This window comes from Macrosteles quadrilineatus, unplaced genomic scaffold, assembly GCF_028750875.1.
Source record: "Macrosteles quadrilineatus isolate MER2022 unplaced genomic scaffold, UCM_ALF_1.0 Scaffold_2__2_contigs__length_208266976, whole genome shotgun sequence".
NCBI classification, from domain to species: domain Eukaryota; kingdom Metazoa; phylum Arthropoda; class Insecta; order Hemiptera; family Cicadellidae; genus Macrosteles; species Macrosteles quadrilineatus.
In genome coordinates this window covers 17,604,820-17,624,953 of record NW_026542595.1, presented here as the reverse complement: position 1 = coordinate 17,624,953, position 20,134 = coordinate 17,604,820, and the positions used below count along the sequence as shown (strand labels likewise).

At 34.7% G+C, this 20,134-nt stretch overlaps 1 protein-coding gene across 4 annotated transcripts in view; it reads left to right on the top strand.

Annotated features, from left to right (window-relative positions):
• The window catches only part of LOC128985676 (HSPB1-associated protein 1), a 74,825-nt gene that overhangs the window by 9,799 nt on the left and 44,892 nt on the right, over positions 1 to 20,134 (top strand). For 3 of the 4 annotated variants that reach the window (XM_054405443.1, XM_054405444.1, XM_054405445.1), the window contains exon 3: positions 10,195 to 10,341. The exons of the other annotated variant lie outside the window; for it this stretch is intronic. In XM_054405443.1, the coding sequence (XP_054261418.1) occupies positions 10,195 to 10,341 (147 nt within the window). The remainder of the gene's footprint in view (positions 1 to 10,194; positions 10,342 to 20,134) is intronic. 4 annotated transcript variants of the gene reach the window in all.

The following is a 20,134-nucleotide window of genomic DNA, read 5'->3' as shown; positions in this document are numbered from 1 at the left end:
ATTATTCAAGAACAGTTTATAACTGAACAAATATAAAAGCTACATAGGATAATGCAGCATACATACTGCATACATACATACAGTGATGCAGAAAAGTAAAGACCAGTTTTTCCAACTATCATACGACGTCACAAATTATCATATCCACAGACCAAGCGACGCAGTTGTGCGTCAGACATCTCTGTGAACCACTACGGGGAATTCAGTGCCTTCAAAAAGACTGTTACAAAGATATACGCATTTTAATAACATTAGAAACCCGACGCAAATATGCGACGGCAGTCTATTTTAATATGCGACGGCAGTCTATGGGTGGAAACTGGCCGTCGCAGGTCCATGTGAATGAAAAATTTTGTACTATTGCAAAAGCGAACGTGTTAAATACCATACTTATTGTCTGCTTATTGTCTGTTGCATGTTATATCTGTGTTACAAAGTGAGAGAAAACCGTTGTTTGAATTTGACTTAAATCTTGATTCATTTTCAAAAGCTTAGATATTTATGAGATTGACCCTTCCCGAGTGAGCGAGTGACGTAACCTCTTAGAGACAAGAATAAAAAAAAACTTTACGCCACACTGCATTATTTTGACGAACTTCCCACGCAAGGATTTAGTCCAGAAAACAGTTGTTTGCCGCCAGCTTATTCAAATGGGGTTTCATTGCGTACTACTGTACTGCAATGAGTTTCACCGGACACCAATCAGCTGATTATACTGTATGTAGATGGCAGTGAGTGGTTATAAACAAAAACATAACCAGAGGTTATGACTAGTGATTGTTAGTCCTTTAGTTGGTGGAGATATATAAGGATTTGTACGGATTTAGTAGTATGGCGTAAACTATCGTACGTACGCAACTCGTCCAAAATGTGTGTACCGGACTCGTCTGGTAAACACTTATTTTCAGGACTAGTAACGTAATATACTATATCAGTGTGTAACTACAGTACACTCCCCCACTAAGACTACCTCGGATACCAAGAATCTTGGATAACACAGAGGTTGCTTATATTTTGAGATTAGCGGTTACGGTACCACATGAGGAAGTAAAATACCCCCTCCAAAGCAAACCTGCCGACTAAGCGAATTTCCATTTGTCTGAATTGATTTTCAGTTAAATGCATTTAATTAACATTAGGTTTCATGTGTACAAGGGTAAAAAAGTGTGTTTTTTTTGTAAAATATTAGTATAAATGAAATAAATTTACAAAGTTTGATCAAAATATATCCATTAACAAGCAAACTACAACATTTTACAATATTCTCCAAAAGAATAACATGGGAATTTTAAAATAACAATTTTTTGAATTTTCTCCGTAACCAATAATTGTACAAAAACACTTTGATATACTAAATTATTTGTTTTTTTAAGCTCTTTAAAAAGGTCTGGAGAGAAATTGGGAAGTTGTGTTTAGAGGGTCAAAAATAAGAAAAACCAATTTTTACCCCATAAACCCCCCCCCCCCCCTTAAAACCCCGTTCTCATGGTCCGATCATGCTGGTTTGCGAACTCATTCAAGTTTATCCCGCCTTACACCTTCAAACCAAACTTCATCAAAATCGGACAAAAATTACTCAAGTTATCGTGTTCACGGACATGTATATATATATATATAAATATTTATATATATACTAGCAAAGTACCCGTTCTTTGTACGGGGTTGGCATATAAGTTTAAAATGCTTATTGCAGTTATACTCAAGTTTTACGTTTGCAATGGGGGAGGACAAAGTTTGATAAAATTTGCTTCTTTAAATTGACAGTATACTAATGATATTACACATCTACCATAGCCATAATATTCTATCACTTCACCTAAACAATAAAGAAAAATAAATTTTTACGAATTCACAACAAATCACAAATTATTCATGATATTAAAAACATAAACATAACTAAACAATCCTACTTTGACAGTTCTCATTGCGTATCACAGTTTATGTGTTGCTGCTTAGTTCAAATTAGCTGTTTACATGAATGCAAAAAAAAAATAAAGTGCTGCACCCTGTTGGTAAATCTTATAACTTCTTAATGCTTTTGTATATCATAGAACCAACTTTTTTAGTTGAAACAGCTGACTAAATTCTTTAATTCCCTTTAAATATGAATACTCATAAGTTTAACATGGGGAACTAGAGAGCCACTGGGGCGGAGCCCGAAAGGATTTTTGAGATAATAATATGCCTATATGTTAATCGGGAATGTGAGCTATCATCATGCCAAATTTCAGCCCAATCCGTCCAGTGGTTTATGCGTGATTGAACTTTAAACAAACAAACACACAAAGTTTCACATTTATAATATTAGTAAGATATATATAAATCTATACATATATTTATATACATATATAAAAATTTGAACGAATGGTGTTTTTGGCCTCTGGGGACATCAGAATGAAAAAGTAAATCGGTCCCGGGCTTAGGTCTTACCATGCCACCTACGGTAATCGCTACTTCCCTATAGGGAAATTTGCTAAAACGTAAGCTATAAGGCTGAGCGGCAAAAATTTGCTCGCAATGCCGACCAAAAGTGTGTCCACAGTGGAACTTGCGTCGGTTGGTGCGGCTGTGCGGTGAGGCAGGGAATAGAGTCCTGTCTCAGACAATTAAACAGTGTTTGGAAGTGTGTGGTCAAGCTATCCCAGGGGAAAAGGCGTAAACTTATTTTGCTTGATAGTTCGTCACTGACATATACTTACCTGAAGAGAAAAACTGAGAATTCTCTGGCAACTAGAGCACCTACTAATGAATTTTTTAGGGATTATAAATTTTTATGGGATTATAAATTTTTAAGGGAAGATACAAATTCCACAAACCAGGGTGCTTTTGCACCTCTGAAATCAAACTTTCACTTGTCATACTGAGAACAGACTAGTCATTTCGAGGTTTAAGAACGTACTGACGTAGTTGCCGCACTGCGACCAAATTCGCACAGACGACCAAAGACAAACCAGTTTGTGTTTTGCCGTAGGTAGCTGCGTTGACGCACCGCCGACCATCGCAGGAGGACCATCGGTCAGCTAGGACACTGTCATATCTTAACGTGCGATTGAAATTTTTTCCGCCGCTCGATTCGCAGGCACGCAACGCCGACCGAATTTTTGCTGCTCAGCTAGGACGGGCCTAAGTTTTATTAATACATAGTGAATAAAATTGATAAAATTAAATTTTAATACACACATTTTTTTCTGAATAAAGTAGTGCTAGTAAAGAAAACAACAACACAAACATGGTAAACAGTAAACACCATAAACCTTTTTATTTTTATAATCTTTATAATTTTCTTTTTTAGCAAATTTCCGTATAGGGGAGTAGCTATTACCGTAGGTGGCACGGTAAGACCTAGGCCCGGGACCGATTTGCTTTTTTATTTTGGTGTCCCCAGAGGCAAAAAATACCATTAGTAAAAATTTTTATGTAGTATTTATACAAGGCCAAAACTAAAAAAAACAGGCCGTAATGCTCGTCAAGCATGACGTCACTATAGAAAACGGCAATGACGTAATGTTTGCCGTTTGTGATCAGCTGCTTGTTTTAATCTTTCCTTGGAAAATAAATAAATAAATACCTACGTCATTGCCGTCTTCTATCGTGACGTCATGCTTGACGAGCATTACGACCTGTTTTTTTAGTGTGTCCATGATTTATATCGAGATGTTTCATTCACTCCAAAATCGTTCACTCCAAAAATTAATTTGATAAATTATTTGCCTGTTCGTTCGCTCCAATGTTCATTCAATCCAACTCTAGAAGTAGACTAACCAGTAGAAAATATTAATTTTGAATTTTACTGTACATTGGATTGAATGCACATTGGAGAGAACGATCAGTATAATTTAAATATGTTATAATCTTGAACTGTTGCATTCACTCCAAGATCGTTCGCTCCAAAAGTGGTGGGTGTTGCTTTTCCCAATCTGCAGGCTCGTGGCACTTGTATATTGTCGTGATAGTTTAGTATGAATCTTTTTGACCAGTTGTTCACCTTAACTTTTATGTCTTTACAAAAATAATACTGTATCACGACCGTCTATACTTTTCTTGACAATAATAATTAGTAATGAACTAAATTGATAACATTTTATTTGAACATGTCTTTTGTAAGAAGTCTCTAACACTAATAACAATATTTGTTTACATCTGATCATAATATAATATACTAAATAAAACACATGTATTTTTTTATTTGCAGTCTTGAAACATCCCCCTCCTTAAAGATCGAGTCTCCTTGGAGGATGTACTTCACGCCTGTGTCTAGTCTTGTAACTTGAGTTGTCCTCTCTTGGTTTTGGACTTCTGGTACAGACACTTGTTGAATTTTGTTCTGTCACATTGTCTCGTGATGGTGTACTTTTCAAGTCATCGGGAAATGGTAGAAGATGGAAACGGTTTCTTCTTAGATCTCTTGTATCAGTCCTGACAATATATGATCGTGGCTCAGTTGCTGTTTTTACAACCGTTCCAGGTTTTCCCACGTCAGATATCCAAACGCTGTCTCCAGATTTCAAACTTCCAAGAGATTTGGCACCGTGCCTGGAGTCATAATTTCTCTTGTACTTTTCTCTATAATTCCTCTCCCTTTGTTTCAAGTCACTCAAATCTGGCTTTTCTGTTAAGAGTCCTGGCAAAACTGGTAGGTTGTCTCATAAACGTCGTCCCATTAGTAGTTGTGCAGGGCTATACCCGTTCGATATTGGAGTGTTACGGTATGATAAGAGTGCCAGGTAAGGGTCTTCTTTATTTTTCTTTAGGATGCATTTTGCTATCTTCACTGCAGCCTGTGCAGCTCCATTACTCTGATGGAAGTGAGGGCTACTTGTCTTTAACTTGAAATTGTAGTCTTTGGAAAACTGCTGGAATTCCGAACCTTGACGCATGGTGAATTGGGTTCCGCTGTCGGTTCTGATTTCTTCTGGAATTCCATGACGGCTAAATACTGATTTACATTTTTCAATGACTTGATGACTTGTCAAAGAACATAAGGTTGCAATTTCAAAGTATCGTGAGTAACAATCTGTTAACACGATGAACCACTGACCTAACTTGAAAAGATCCATTGCTGCAATCTGCCAAGGTCTTGAAGGGAACTCTGCTGGAATAAGTGGTTTGTTTTTATTTTTCCTGTGCTGAATACATTGTGGACAACATTCAACCATCTTTGCAATCTCACGAGATATTCCTGGCCACCAAAGACTGTTGCTGGCTCGGAGTCTACATTTTGTTATTCCCAAGTGTCCTATATGGATTCATTTTAGCATTTCTTCTCTCAATGCTTCTGGAACATATATTCTTGTTCCTCGTAATACAAGATCATCAGCAACAGAAAGTTCTTCCTTTACGTTGAAAAATGTCTTTAATTGATCTGGAATTTCAGATTTTTCTGGCCAGCCATCAATGAATGATTAAGTTCCGTAATTTCATCTGATTGTGTTATGGAGGTTGTTAATGTGTACATCCCAGTTCATTTTTTCGTCTAATGTGACGCCAAGATATTTGAAACTAGCTACTTGTTCAATAGCTTGGCAATCGCATATACTAGCATTGCAGTCATGCGCATGGTATTTTATTGGAGATAAGAACTTAAAACCTGAAAAATCAAAGTTGATATATTTTGTTTTACTGACATTTATTTCCATGTGATTTTTTACACACCAGTTTCTCAGCAGCACCAAGTGGTGTGTAATGCTTTCATATATGTCCTGCTCTCTTTGATGCGAGTAAAATAAAGCAACGTCGTCTGCAAAACATTGATCCTTCCTCTGAACGGTAATTCCAAAAGGTCGTTTATGAAAATTAAAAATAAAGTGATTGACGTCACTGAACCTTGTGGAACACCCGATCTTACAATGTGGGGTTGGCTGACATTGTTTTTAATTCTTACCTGTTGGTTCCTCTGAGTTAAATAGCTTATCAACCAATTTAAGGCCACACCTCTGATACCGGCAGCTTCTAATTTGTTTAATAGAATTGTGTGATTCACGAAATCAAAAGCTTTTTTAAAGTCTATAAACAGCCCTGTAGTCTTTAAATTTAAGTTGCAGTTGCTATAAACTTGTTCAGTAACTGTAATCAAAGCATCTTCTGTAGATTTACCTTTAATGAACCCAAATTGTCTGTTACTAAAAAAAATTTAAATTATTTAAAAAATTTAACAAACGTATTTTGCATATCTTTTCAAATATTTTAGAGAAAACAGACAAATGGCTTATTGGTCTTAGATTGTCAAGTTTCAAGTTATTACTTTTTTCCCATATTGGAACTACAATACTTGATTTTAATTTATGCGGAAAGACACCATTTACAAAACTTAAATTAATAACGTGGACTAAGGCAGGGGAAATTACATCTACACATCTTTTGACACAATCCACTGTTATTTTATCATAACCCAGAGGATTTTCTGGTACTATCTGGATTTAAACAGGTACTGTCTGTTGTTTGCAAAAAATTAAGAATCAGCCGATGATTAAGCCAAATTTGATAGAATTTCAATTGCACCTTTAACAGGAATACCACCACATAAACTTACACTAGTTATAATTTTTTTTATGTTGATCAGAAAAAATTTAGGGTTAATTTTGGTCAATATGATGCCTTTTTACTTTGCCCTAATGTTGTTAAGCCTTAACAAAAGGAGTATACACTTAGAAATATTAACTGGGAAGGGATACACACTTTTAGAACCAGTACCAAGAATTTTAATGTAAACATATCGGTGACGGTTTGAACAAAACAACCTTATCTGAACAACTTTTTGTTATTTAGTAGATGACATATTCTTTAAACTATGTTTGGTATATGTAGTAAACATTAGAAGGAATGTGAAAAAAATCACACAATGTTGGGTTTTTGAACGTTTTTAATTTTATTTCCTAAGTTGGTAGGCCATGTATTCTAGGGAAAAGTACCGGATCCATTTAAGGATCGTCGTCGAATAGGTTGTTATGAATAATTGGGTAGGCCTAGGCAAGGCGTGGCTGTATGGTCCAGCGATTGCAGCACATGGCGGTGAGTAGAAACCGAAAGTCACACATTGGAAAAGCGAGTTTAGCATCATCCGTAAACCTCTGATAAAATCACCCACTGCAGTTGTGATTTTTCACTTTACACTTTAAGCTATGGTTCAACAGACTGCGGAACTTCCGCCTTGCGGTGCGTAAATCTGGAGGGGTGGTTCCACTGACTGCGGAAATAACGTTGCGGAAATTCAGTTCTGTTTAAACTAGCGACGAGTATAGAACACAAATATAATACCATAAATACCATAAAATAATATTAGGTAATATTCAGAATTAATTATTTTTAATTGTTGTTAGTTCTATTGTAAACTAATGTTAGACCTAGTTCTTAAAAATCACATTATTGATTTTTTATGAGGATGGTGATAGTAAACATTAATAAAATAACAATTTTAACTGAAATTTTGGTTTTATTGATACACGAATAAAAAATACAAGCCCCAAAAAGAATAAGGTTATTGAAATAATGTTAGGAAACAAAATTGATCGGTCACAATAATTAATTGATGGCTCTTCTCCGCTGGCGGAATCCGCACTGCCACTGCTCTCAGACCAGTATGATTTGTCCACCATGCGGAACCGAAAATTCGGGACACTCGCGTCAGTGGTATCAGGGTTCACTTAGTCCGCAGGTTTGCTGCGGCGGGGGTATTTATTTGACACTCTGATTATCCAATTACAACTTTTTTTGTTGAGGATTTTACTGTAAAAATGGTGAATGAATTATTAATTTATTACCTAAGGTTTTCTTTCTTAGAGTAAGAGTCTACAAAGTCGGTAAAATTAACTGAGAACAGAGTGTGCTGCAGGCAGCGCATTAATTCCTTCCCTAATGGGTTAAATATACAGTAGACCCCCTCTTAACCGACCTCGTATTAACCGATAATCGGATTATCCGCCTTCGATCGTAAAATAATACAATTTGTTTTAACCGACCTTGCTTTGAGAGCAGTTTGGTTTAACCGCCGCTTTCTAGGAATCTCGGCATTTCCGCTCCCACGCTGGGCGATGATAACTGAACCATATGCTTATCTACACAGGATATGACTAAGAATGAGTTATTTTGTATTGATCACAAAAAATATAGCATATTGTCAGTTTTTCATCATTGTTCGTAGTGCGAGCACATCTGATCTAATTTGTTATCTGTGCGGCAAATTTATAACATCGTTAAGTGTGTCGCCGGAGTAAACAAACAGCGCAACTTGTAGGGAGGGCAGGGAAGGGGGTTAACAATTCCAAGGTCCAAGGTCAAGATAGTTTTTGTGACTCGAGCCTCCAGTGAGAGGCTATAAATAAACATCCTGTCTTGTAACAAAATGGTTGCTTGTATCTTTAATTTCTACAAAAGGTCCTGTACTGTATTACGATGGATTTTGAAAGCATCAATTAATACATTACAGTACTAAAGTTATTAAAATAGGAATTTGTATTGACTCTTGCCTAGTACTATAATATATTCCACTGAAAGGAGGCCCATTTGACTTAACCGTGTTTTGTGTTTATTTGTGACTTTTCTATCAATACAAAAAAGGAGATAAGAGTAGTTTATTTTATAAATAATGCAAGTATGACTTAAAAATAATGATTATATAATTCCAAATGAATAGCACTTCATTACGTTATGATTTTAGGGATTGCCCGTTTTAACCGACCTTTTGAGTTATCCGACCTAGGTCCGGTCCCATTAGGGTCGGTTAAGAGGGGGTCTACTGTAGTACAGTACTGTTAACAGTATTATTCAAATAATCCTAAACCACCACATTGCATAAAAAAAAAACAAGGTGGATCTTTCTAGTTTGAAAAGCATATAAATATGCTTTATTGAGTTCAACCTGAGCAATTGGCTCAATCATGTCAACATCAAAGCATCATAATAAATGGCAATGGCTGACTAAAGCACATGCCACTTTGATCAATTCCCAGCCTGTAGTAATAAAAGCTATTCCCACTAACAAAGAGTTATTTGTTGTAATGTGTATTGATTAAACGAAACTCTAATTTTAAAATTGAAATAATATTTAATTCACCATAATATAAAAAATACCCCCGCCGCAGCAAACCTGCAGACTAAGCGAATTTCAACTTGTCTGATTACATTTTTACTAAAATATTTCCATAAATAAGACATATTTATTCCCAATTTAAATAACATTAGATTTAACAAGTGCTTAGGTTTGCTGCTACGGGGAAGGTAAAAAGTGATTTTTGACCATATGTCAATAGTATAGGATGAAATAAATAAATTTGCCAAATTTTATCAATATATATCCATAAACAAGTAAACTACAACAGTTTTCATTTTCTCCATAAGAATAACATGGGAATTTTAAATTACACTTTTTTTTATTTTCTCCGTGACCGTTAGGCATACAACAGCGCTTCAATATACTAAATTATTTCTTTTTTTAAGCTCTACAAAATGGTTGAGACCCCCATAAACCCCTGTTCCCATGATCCGATTATGCTGGTTCGCGAACTCGTTCAAATAAACGTAGGTTTACACGTTTGTACCAAATTTCATCAAAATCGGATCATTTTTGCTCGAGTTATCGCGCTAACGGACACATATATATATATATATATATGAATTTGAACGGATGGTGCTTTTGGTCTCTGGGGACCTCAAAACGAAAAAGTAAATCGGTCCTGGGTCTAGGTCTTACCATGAGACCTACGGTAATAGCTTATTCCCTATATGGGAAATTCGCTAATACAGTAGATTTTATCATAAATTAAGCAAAAACAGAGATTAAATAAGTACTTAAACAGTAAAATATTTACTTTTTGAAAAATTCCTCAATTTTTTCTGTTTTACTTGAGCCACCCTTTTCCTAGCAGCAATGTGACTCCGTCTTTGCAAAAGTCGGAAATATCCATTTCCCATACATTTGGTATTTGAATATACCTATTTTAAAGCTAAAACAGGTTATCATGTTAATCACGTTGAATTGTCAATATACTGAAAATAGGGCTCTGAATGTACTGTCCTGCTCCTTGCTAACTGCTTGGTAAATGTACTATTCTGATGCTCACTCTACTGTTCAGGTTGTGAAAAATTGCCTGATTTTCGGATCTTAATAAAAAAACATTTTTTCACATTTTTCTCACAGGACCCTTAGTTTGGAACCGCTGATAAGTAAACTCAAGAGCATAACCAAGTGCTAACTTGCAGGTGCCTCAATGGGAGGGCTACTGTGGAACTGTGTCTGCCTCACTCAGTGATGTGGTGAGAAGCAGGGAAGATGATAGTGGCATATGGATGTATTGTGATTATAAACATATGAATCAATACTTCAAAAGCAGATCTGAATTATTGGAGGTATTTTAACTTGTATTTATGTAAAAGCTATCTCATTAACTTATGCTGCCTTAACAAATTTCCCAATTCGCTAACTTAAAATCACTGGAGTTTGGAATTTGTCTTTCAGTTAGGTAACTCAATTAATTGGAGCAGATACACTGTAATGATATCCAAATTCCACATCAAAGCCGTTTTCTTAATAACATTAATATAACTTTATGTTTGACCCAACATAATTTGGATACTAGAGTTTCAAAGTAATATTGCATTGGGGTGTGAGGTTAGGTGATATTAGCTGTATAAATATGTAAGATTAATACATATTATGATCAGCGATTATTAAACCTAGTAAGTATTACAGTAGAACACCTGATATCCGGCCTTGGTTTTACCGGTCCTCTGTTTATCCGGCCAATCCAGGAAGCCAATATCAAAATGTTTTTCTCACAGCTCATGGACATTTAGATGCAATCTTTTTGTCTTTGTGACTTAAAAAGGGCGTTCTCACTATTTATCTGTTTGTTTATACATTGTAGTGTGTCATCTCCAGGTTACAAGATTTGCCACGCGAAGGCCAGGAAAATACACCTATCTTAGGACTTTTCCGGGTATTTTTCTTTATCTGCTTGAATGTTGTCACCTTATTGTCGTGTAACCTTTTGATAATTTTCATGTTAGCCCTAATAACAACATTTTGATCTTTTTAATTTTTAGACTTTTTTGTTGTTTGGGTCTTTTTTATTTACTTGAACCAGCATTTTGTATATTTAAAGTAACTAGTTAACCCTATGCTCTGCCACGGGAATATTGTCAGCAAAAAAAGACATAATAATTAACAAATACTGTTTATCTTTGTATTTTATTTTAAGGGCTGCTTAATTTCTTACATGAAATATAACTGATAGTTTGCCTGTATAAACTATTTTATGTTAATCAAACCGATATATTAGTTTAACCAAATGAATGTTTTATATATCAAATCATTCTTCATTCACTATACATAAAATAACATGTATTGAATAGAGTCAAATAGGCTATGAATACGTATAACTACATATTACAAAGTGCTTAACGTATTAAAGTATATTACTAAGATTAACTGTAGGGAAAAAAATAAATTGATTGATAATAATCTTTAAAAAGTGAAGCATTTCTAACTGAATATTTAAACAAAAATATAAGTTAACATTGATTCAATTACAATGACGAGCAGTTAATAAAATAAAAAACATACATCCATTTTCTGGGCTTAAATAAAAATAAAAAATAAAAATAAAAAATAAAAATAAATGTATTACTAATCATGGTGAAAATTTAAATTGTTCCCCTAATCTTGCTATGGAATTCAAATGATGTAACTACTAATTTTTATTTTTTTGAAATTCTTCTATGGAATAAAATGGAAATTTGATTAAAAAGTCGTTTAGTGTTCTTTTAAATGTATTCAAATTGTCTTCTTTCTTTATATGAGCCGGCAGGTGTTGCAAAAAACCTAAACCAGAATAATAAGTTTTCTTTTTGAAAAATTCCAATCTATGTTGTGGTAAGTTAATTTTAAACCTAGTGTTATAGTCATCAGTATTGCTAGAAGTGGATGACAATTGAATTTGTTTTGCATAGACGGATGTTTCATAAATATACAGACTATATACTGTTAGGATTTGTAATTCCTTAAAATGTCTCTTAGCTGAATCCTTTTTTTGCAGTTTCATCATTAGCATTAGACGAATAGCCCTCTTTTGTTTGATAAGGATAGAATCCAAATTGGCCTTTGATGTTGCTCCATAAATAGATATTCCATAAGATATGTGACTATGCAATAATGAAAAGTATATTATCCTCAAAGTGTCTTTGCTGCAGATCTGAGACATCTGTCTCAAAGCACATACACCAGAAGTCAATTTTTTAACAACAGGTTTAACGTGTTTGTCCCACGTAAGATTTTTGTCGATAATTAATCCAAGAAATTTAGTCTGTTCAACTTGCTCAATGCTGTCATTGTTTATACAAATTTTTGCCTCAAATTTTGTTGTTGATTGTTTGGTTGAAAAAGATATGAAGTTAGATTTATTTGCATTTATTAGATGATTTTTTTCTTTTAAAAATTCATGAGTTACTTGAAGATTTTTTGAAGAAGATGTTTCAATTTCAGAATTAGAATTTCCATTTAGCAGGATATTAGAATCATCAGCATACAGACACATGGATCCGTCACTCCCAAGAATAGTCCCAGGCAAACCTCTAATATAACAAAGAAAGAGTAGAGGGCCCAGGATCGATCCCTGGGGGACTCCATATCGTAGTGTCCGGTGCTGTGATTGAATTTTTTCTATATAGTTTATTTTATAATGTTCTATGATGTCATCCACTTCAACAAACTGGGTCTATTTTTAATATAGGATTCAAACCATTTAAGTTCTTTATCACAGACTCCAAGTTCATTTAAAACCTTAATAAATTTATTGTGCGACACACTGTCAAAGGCTTTACTGAGGTCTAAGAATATTACTACAACCTTCTTCCCTTTATCAATTGCATTTATTATAGACTTTATAAATTCTATACCAGCTGTTACTATAGATTTTCCTTTTTGAAAGCCATGTTGCTCTTTGTCCAGTAACTGATAAATTTGAGTTTCATAAAAAAAAAAAAAAAAAAATAGTATATGAACTGTGCAATGCTGATAACCTACTAAGCATATACATATGCTATGGAGATAATTTGTTCAAGTATATTCTTATATTTGTTGTTTTTTTTCATTACATTTGATGTATAGATTAAAGATAGTCAGTTACATGTAAATCTCGCATCAGCAGTGGGTCGCATATCAGGAATCTTTGACCCATTCTGTGAGTAACAGCTGTGTTTACGTCGTATTATAAAGAGCATACTTTGTTAAATGTTAGAGGGTATTAACGGTCCAATCCGATGGTAAAAGGCGTCCCGAATCTTAAAATTATATAGACTACCACTACCAGAAAGATGTTGATTCATGCGTGACTTAGAACTCGCCATTTCAAACGCAGATTTGTATGATATTATATTATTCAAATAGTTTTTTTGTTTCTTTTGGCCCTTAATACTTTTTTTATAGTCGCTGTAGTCCTGTTGATAAGATTTTCCATAAACTCAAAATTTTGATAAGGAGCTCATTTTACCTTCCCCTTGTGACAACATAAGGAGAATATATTTGTGTCCCTGTTTGTTCTGACTCGAAATTCATAGATTTGCAGTAGTGACAAATCCAATTTAACGACCCTAATTCAAAAGAGTTGGTGTTTTTTTATAGGGACTTCCAGAGCACATTTAACACCATCACTGCTTATTACCTTTTTAGTTTGATGGTTCTCTACGTGTTTTTTCGTTCTGTATGTCTCTTTACGCCCGGTTAATGATTACCTTTTCTTTTTCTTTTAGTACTTTTCATACCCTGGGGTTAATGATAAAGTTTTATAACGCTATAATGACCTCAGTCAACATTGCCATTAAACATCAAGATCAAGTAACATACTTCTTCGCCAAAACCAAAATCGTAAGTCACAGTTTCTTAAGCAACTTCCATGTGTACTCGAAAAAAAAATAGTTAGGATATAGTTCACTGATAAATTGTAGATCCATGTATCCCAGTGTACTCGCCATCTCGAAAAGGTAAAATTTGGTACTGCTTAACTTCAAACACTGATTTTGAGTAAGATGAATCACTTACAATAAAATGTTTGTATGTTTCCCACTCATTAGCAATTATCTGTACAACGTGCAAAGTGGATTTCCCTATGATTGTTCTGGTGGGTAAGTTATAGAGAATAAATTATATTGATCAAAAAATAAGTTTCCGTTCCCTTCTTTGGATATTATTTCACATTCCATACCCAAACTTAGACTCAATTGCCACTTTCCTTCAGATCACTTCGCAAGAAAACTAAAACATTCCAAAAATACAAAATTTACACCAAAACCTTCAAATAATGTTCAAATACATTTATAAATAAAACATTGTGGTATAAAAACTTAACAAATACACTTTTCCTTGATCAAAATTGAGTGTTTATAAACAGAAACTCCTAGATTAATAGTTACATACTTTTAGTATATTGAAACATAATTTACAAAACCCAATTTATTGAACTCACAAATAAGACTAAACTAAAAAGGAAACAAAACATAATAATATAAAAAGTCATCTGACAGATGTTATAAATAAAACATATGGACTTATTTCTTGATACATAACACTCCTCCCCCGTCAGGTAGTCTTTGAGATATGTCGGTGTTCGACGGATCCGAACAGGTCGAGGACTCATGCTCATTGAAGTGTTTTGGGAGTTTGATCTAGAGACACTTGACCGAACAGGTCGTGGACTCGTGCTCATGCTAGTGGAGTCTTGAGTTAAATCAGAAACGTTGAAACCAGCATCTTCTTGATGAGGGTTAATTGATCCTTCTATACTACTAAAGGAATTACGAGATTGTTGCATCACTGATGGTCGCATTGGTTGTACGTCTGGTACTCTCATCATAATAGGATTGCGGACCATTGATGGTGGTTGAACTGGAATGATATGATGTGCTTCTGGTGTTCTCATCTGAATAGGATTCTGGAATATTGGGTGGAATGGTGGGTTTACTGGAGATTCAGGATTATCCAAGTGTAAGTTAGGAGATGCTTTTGATATTTCTGAGCGAGGTCTCAATTGGTCGATATGACGTCGTATTTCAATGCCTTCTTTTGTTGTCAAATGGTAGCTCCGCATCCCGGTTATTCTAGTGACTTTAGCAGGAATCCACCTTGGTCCTCTTTGATTGTAGCTTCTTGCAAATACGGAATCATTTTCTTTAAATTTCCTCTGAGGTGACTGTTGGTAATCGTGATCAGAGAGAGCGCTTTATCAAAGATTTGTCTTCTTTGTCATTTGAAGAATAATCTGGGTGGACTCTGTCTAAGATGGTTCTAATACGCCTTCCAAACAGCAGTTCACTCGGTGACATATTAGTTGAACAATTTGGCGTTATATGAGATGATATTAGGAACTGAGCCAATCTTTTTTGCCAATCTCCTTGAAGTATTTGTCGCAAAGAATTTTTTGTCGTTTGGACCATCCTTTCTGCCTGACCATTCAATGATGGATGGTATGGTGCAACCGCGACGTGGCGGATGCCATTGCTTTCATTAAACGATCAAAATTCTTGTGAAGTGAAAGCCGACCCGTTGTCAGATACTATTGTGTCTGGAACACCATGTGTTGCAAAAAGGCTTCTGAGAACCTTTATAGTTGATCTTGAATCTGTAGAAGGCACCAAAACTACTTCTAACCATTTACTGAAAGAATCAACAACAATCAAAAACAACTCGTTTTGGAAAGGCCCAGCGAAATCTATGTGGAGACGAGACCAGGGTTGTTTTGTTTTCTCCCAAGGAAGAACCGTTGCTCTTGGAGGGTTGTGACGACTTTGTTGACATGATTGACAAGAATTCAGAATTCACCATGTTTTCAATGTCTTGATCAAGTTTTGGCCACCAGAAATAGCTTCGGGCCAACGCCTTTGTTTGAACAATGCCCTCATGTCCAATGTGTAGAAGCTTCAGAGCTTGTTGCCTGAGAGTAGATGGAATGATCACCCTAGTTCCCCAAAGTAAACATTGTTTGTATTAAGAAATTGAGTTTTGACAAGAAATGAAAGGCGTCAGGTTGAAATCTGAGTTATGAGTTGACCAGCCACGTTGAGTCCATAAGATTACTTTTGATAGAAGTGGATCCTCTTCTGTTTCTTTTGCTATTATATTAGCAGTAATTGGTTTAACCTCATCGGATTCAATGTATAACACATCATTCAAGACTTCATTTATCTCTTGCTTGATCAAAAGCATTGGAGGAACATGGAAGACGACTCAAACCATCAGCATTTGGAATAGAAATCCCCGGTTTGTATACAAGATCAAAGTCATATCCATTCAAAAGGATACTCCAGCGAATCATTCGAAGTGATAGTGTGTTTGGTGTTTGTTTATCCACAGTGAAAAGACCCAGAAGTGGCTTATGATCTGTTCTAATTTCAAAATGCCTCCCATATAAGTAATTGTGAAATTTCCTAATCCCTCCAATGACGGTAAGTGCTTCCCTATCTACTTGAGCATATCTTCGTTCTGACTGACTCATTGTCCTGGAATAAAACGCAATTGGAACTTCCTTTTCCCCTCGAACCTGACTAAGCACACAACCAATGCCATAAGGAGATGCGTCACAAGTTAGTATAAAATGGCTGGAGGGATTTTAATGAGCCAGTATACTATCGGAAGAAAGGAGCTTCTTTGAAGCATTGAAAGCAAGTTTATGTTTTTCCTCCCACCGCCATTTAACATTTTTATCCAATAAGCGATGTAAAGGTTCTGCAACATTGGCTTTGTTGGATAAGAAACAGTGATAGAAATTGAGTAACCCTAAAAATGCCTGCAGTTGTTCCTTGTTAGTCGGCTCAGGAGCATCTTGGATGGATTTGACTTTGTCCGGGTTAGGACGAATTCCGTCAGAGCTCACAACAAATCCCAAGAAGTCCATTGATGTAGATAACAATGAACACTTTTCGCTTTGGAGTATGATTCCTGCATCTCTAAAATGAGTGAATACTTGTCTTAATGTGGTAATCAATTCATGTATTGTTCCTGCTTTAACCAAAATATCATCAAAGTAAGGGATTACATTGTCTAAGCCCTAAAGCAAACCCTCAATAAAATGTTGAAATATAGATGGAGCTGAGCTAATACCGAATTGTAGTCTTTTTGTTTTAAAAGCACCCTTGTGTGTGATTAGTGTCTGAGCTAGCGCCGACTTCTCGTCAACAACCAATTGTTGATAAGCTTGGGCTAAATCTAACTTAGCAAAATATTTCCCTTGGTTTAATTTGGCTAAGAGCTGAGAGATTGGTGGAATAGGGTACAGATGATCTTGGATAGCTTTGTTTAACGTTGCCTTATAATCACCGCAAATACATATTTTACCATTGCTTTTTACTGAAACAACTATTGGCGTGGCCCAATCCGATACCTGAACAGGTTCTAACACTCCCTGATTAACTAACTTATTCAGCTCTTCTTCTACTGGGGCCTGCAATGCATAAGGTAAAGGGCGCGCTCTTAAGTGTATTGGGTTATAATTCTGGTCAATTTTCAGTTTGATTGGAGGCCCTTTATAACACCCTAAAGAATTTGAAAATACATCACAAAATTCACTTTTCAGATGTTGAACATCCAGCTGGGCTTTACTTAGAACATCAGGTTCATGGCAGTTTAGTGAAAGTACCCCGTTTACTTCAATATTAAGACTTTTTAGCCAGTTACGCCCCAATAAACTATTTCTATTACCTTCAGTTATGACTAACGGAAGGAATCCATTGAACTTACCGTATTTCACATTTAAACATTAGTCTGATGACCTAAAACACTTACAGGTCTACCACTGTAATCCTTGAGTTTCCAGGGAGAAGGTTGCAGTTTACAGTTTTTATGATAAATTTTATTCCATAGTTCCCATCCTATGATAGAAACACCTGCACCAGTATCAACTTCCATTAGAATTTTGTGATTATTAATGTTGACAGTTGTACACAGTTCCGGAACTTTAGAGCAATTAACTTCCTGGACGTACTGAGTTGTTTCGTTACTTGATTGAGGTGGAAACGTTTCTTCTTGTTCACAATTGGTTTCCTCTGACAAAACTTCATGAGCCCGTTGTCCCTTTGATCCGTGTTTTTGGTTGAAATATTCTTTGGGGCGTGGTCTCACTCCTTTACAAACTCGTACTAGATGCCCGATTTTCTTGCAAATATTACAAATAGTCTGAAGATGGGGACAATCCCTTCTAAAATGTCTTAGTCCACAACCAAGACAAACATTAGGCGTGTCAGAGTGAGCTGGATTGTTCTTAAATACAAATTTCCTGTTTGAATGGTCAATTTTATGTGCATTAGCAAAACTTGAGCTACTAAAAGAAAGTTCCTTACTTTGAGTTTGTAATAATTCATTTTACTTAGCTGCAATAACAACATCCTGAAGTTTAATAGTAGGTTCTTTCAAGATTTTATTTCTTAACTCATCACTCCTACATCCAATTAAAATTTGCATAATTAATTCCCTATCCAAGTCTTTAAATTCACAGTTCACAGCTAATGTTCTTAGCCGAGAATAGAAAGAGTTAAACGATTCTGCTTCTGCTTGACGACACTTCCTAAAATTAAGTATTTCAAAAAGGACATTTTTGGTAGGAGCGAAATAGTCAGTTAATAACTTTTTCACATTGTTGTATGTTATTTCATTAGGTTGTGGTAAGCTGTCAAAAATGTAAGCCACATCCTCACCAGCTAGATTAAGTAGTAGTGCAGTTTTCCTTACATCATTGGTAATGTCTGCAGCTAAAGCATACCTCTCAAATTGCTTAATCCACGTACCCCAACGCTGTGCGACACTTGCAGGATTCGTATGGGGGTCAAAACGATCAGGCTTATTGAGATCCATTATCCAATTATCCTCGTCGCTAGTTTAGTATATTGAAACATAATTAACAAAACCAAATTTATTGAACTCACAAATCAGACTAAACTAAAAAGTAAACAAAATATAATAATACAAACAGTCATCTGACAGATGTTATAAATAAAACATATGGACTTATTTCTAGATACATAACAATACTGAAAGTGAGGTTATAAAATGTCTGACAAACTTTACACAGCTGACGAATTTATAAACTGTGTATTATATTCTTCAATAAGAATTGTATTGACTCGACCTTTGAAGTGCTGTAGGTCGTAGCCCTTAGAAAAAACGTAATTTCTAAGGAAGTTTGGCAAATCTACACACTATCCCCTTTAATTTGAGACATAAATCTTGTAGATCGGTCCAGTAATGACTGAGAAAACAGACTTACAACTGTGTAATAAATAAATAAATAAATACTTTATTGTCTTGACAATATAGATTGTATCGACAGTACAATTAGGTATGGTATTAAATAAAACTCTTTAAATTTTTATGCATTTTTTGTTGAAGTCTTCAATAGAGTAAATTGGATTTTCAGTAAGGATTTGTTTTAATTTTCTTTTGTATTCTTTTAATTTTAAGTTTTGAATAATAGTTGGTAATTTATTAAATAATTTTCTTCCGTTGTAATAAACATGTTTTTCATAAAATTTTGTTTGGTGGAAAGTAGAAGAAAATGTTTGTAATTTTCTCAAATCATAATTCTTCTCACATAATTTATCATTTTTCAAGAAATTCTCAAAATTGTTCTTTAAAAATAGTAATGTTTCATAAATATAAATTGAGTAAAAGGTCATAAATTGGTAATTTTTAAATAATTTTTTACAGGATTGGCGTGGTTTTAATTTGAAAATAATTCTTAATGCAGACTTTTGCAATTTAAATATTTGTTTGGTTTTTGATGAAGTTGAACCCCATATAGGTATTGCATATCTAATATTGGAAATAATTAGCGAATGATATACAGCGAGTAATGCGTCTTCACTACAGAACATAGACACTCTTCTTAGTATAAAAATAATTTGGGAAAGTTTTTTACATAAGTGTTCAATATGCGAGTTGAAATTTAAATTTTGGTCTATAATTAGTCCTAGGAATTTGATTGTTTTTACTTCATCTATATGTTGTTCATCAATTAAAATATTTAAGTTGAAATCTTTTTTAATTTTATCTCTGATTGAAAATTCCACAAATTTTGTTTTATTTACATTAATTTCTAAATGGTTTTCCATGAAGCATTGTGCTAGTTCATTTGCTTCTTCATAACATTTAATTTCCAAT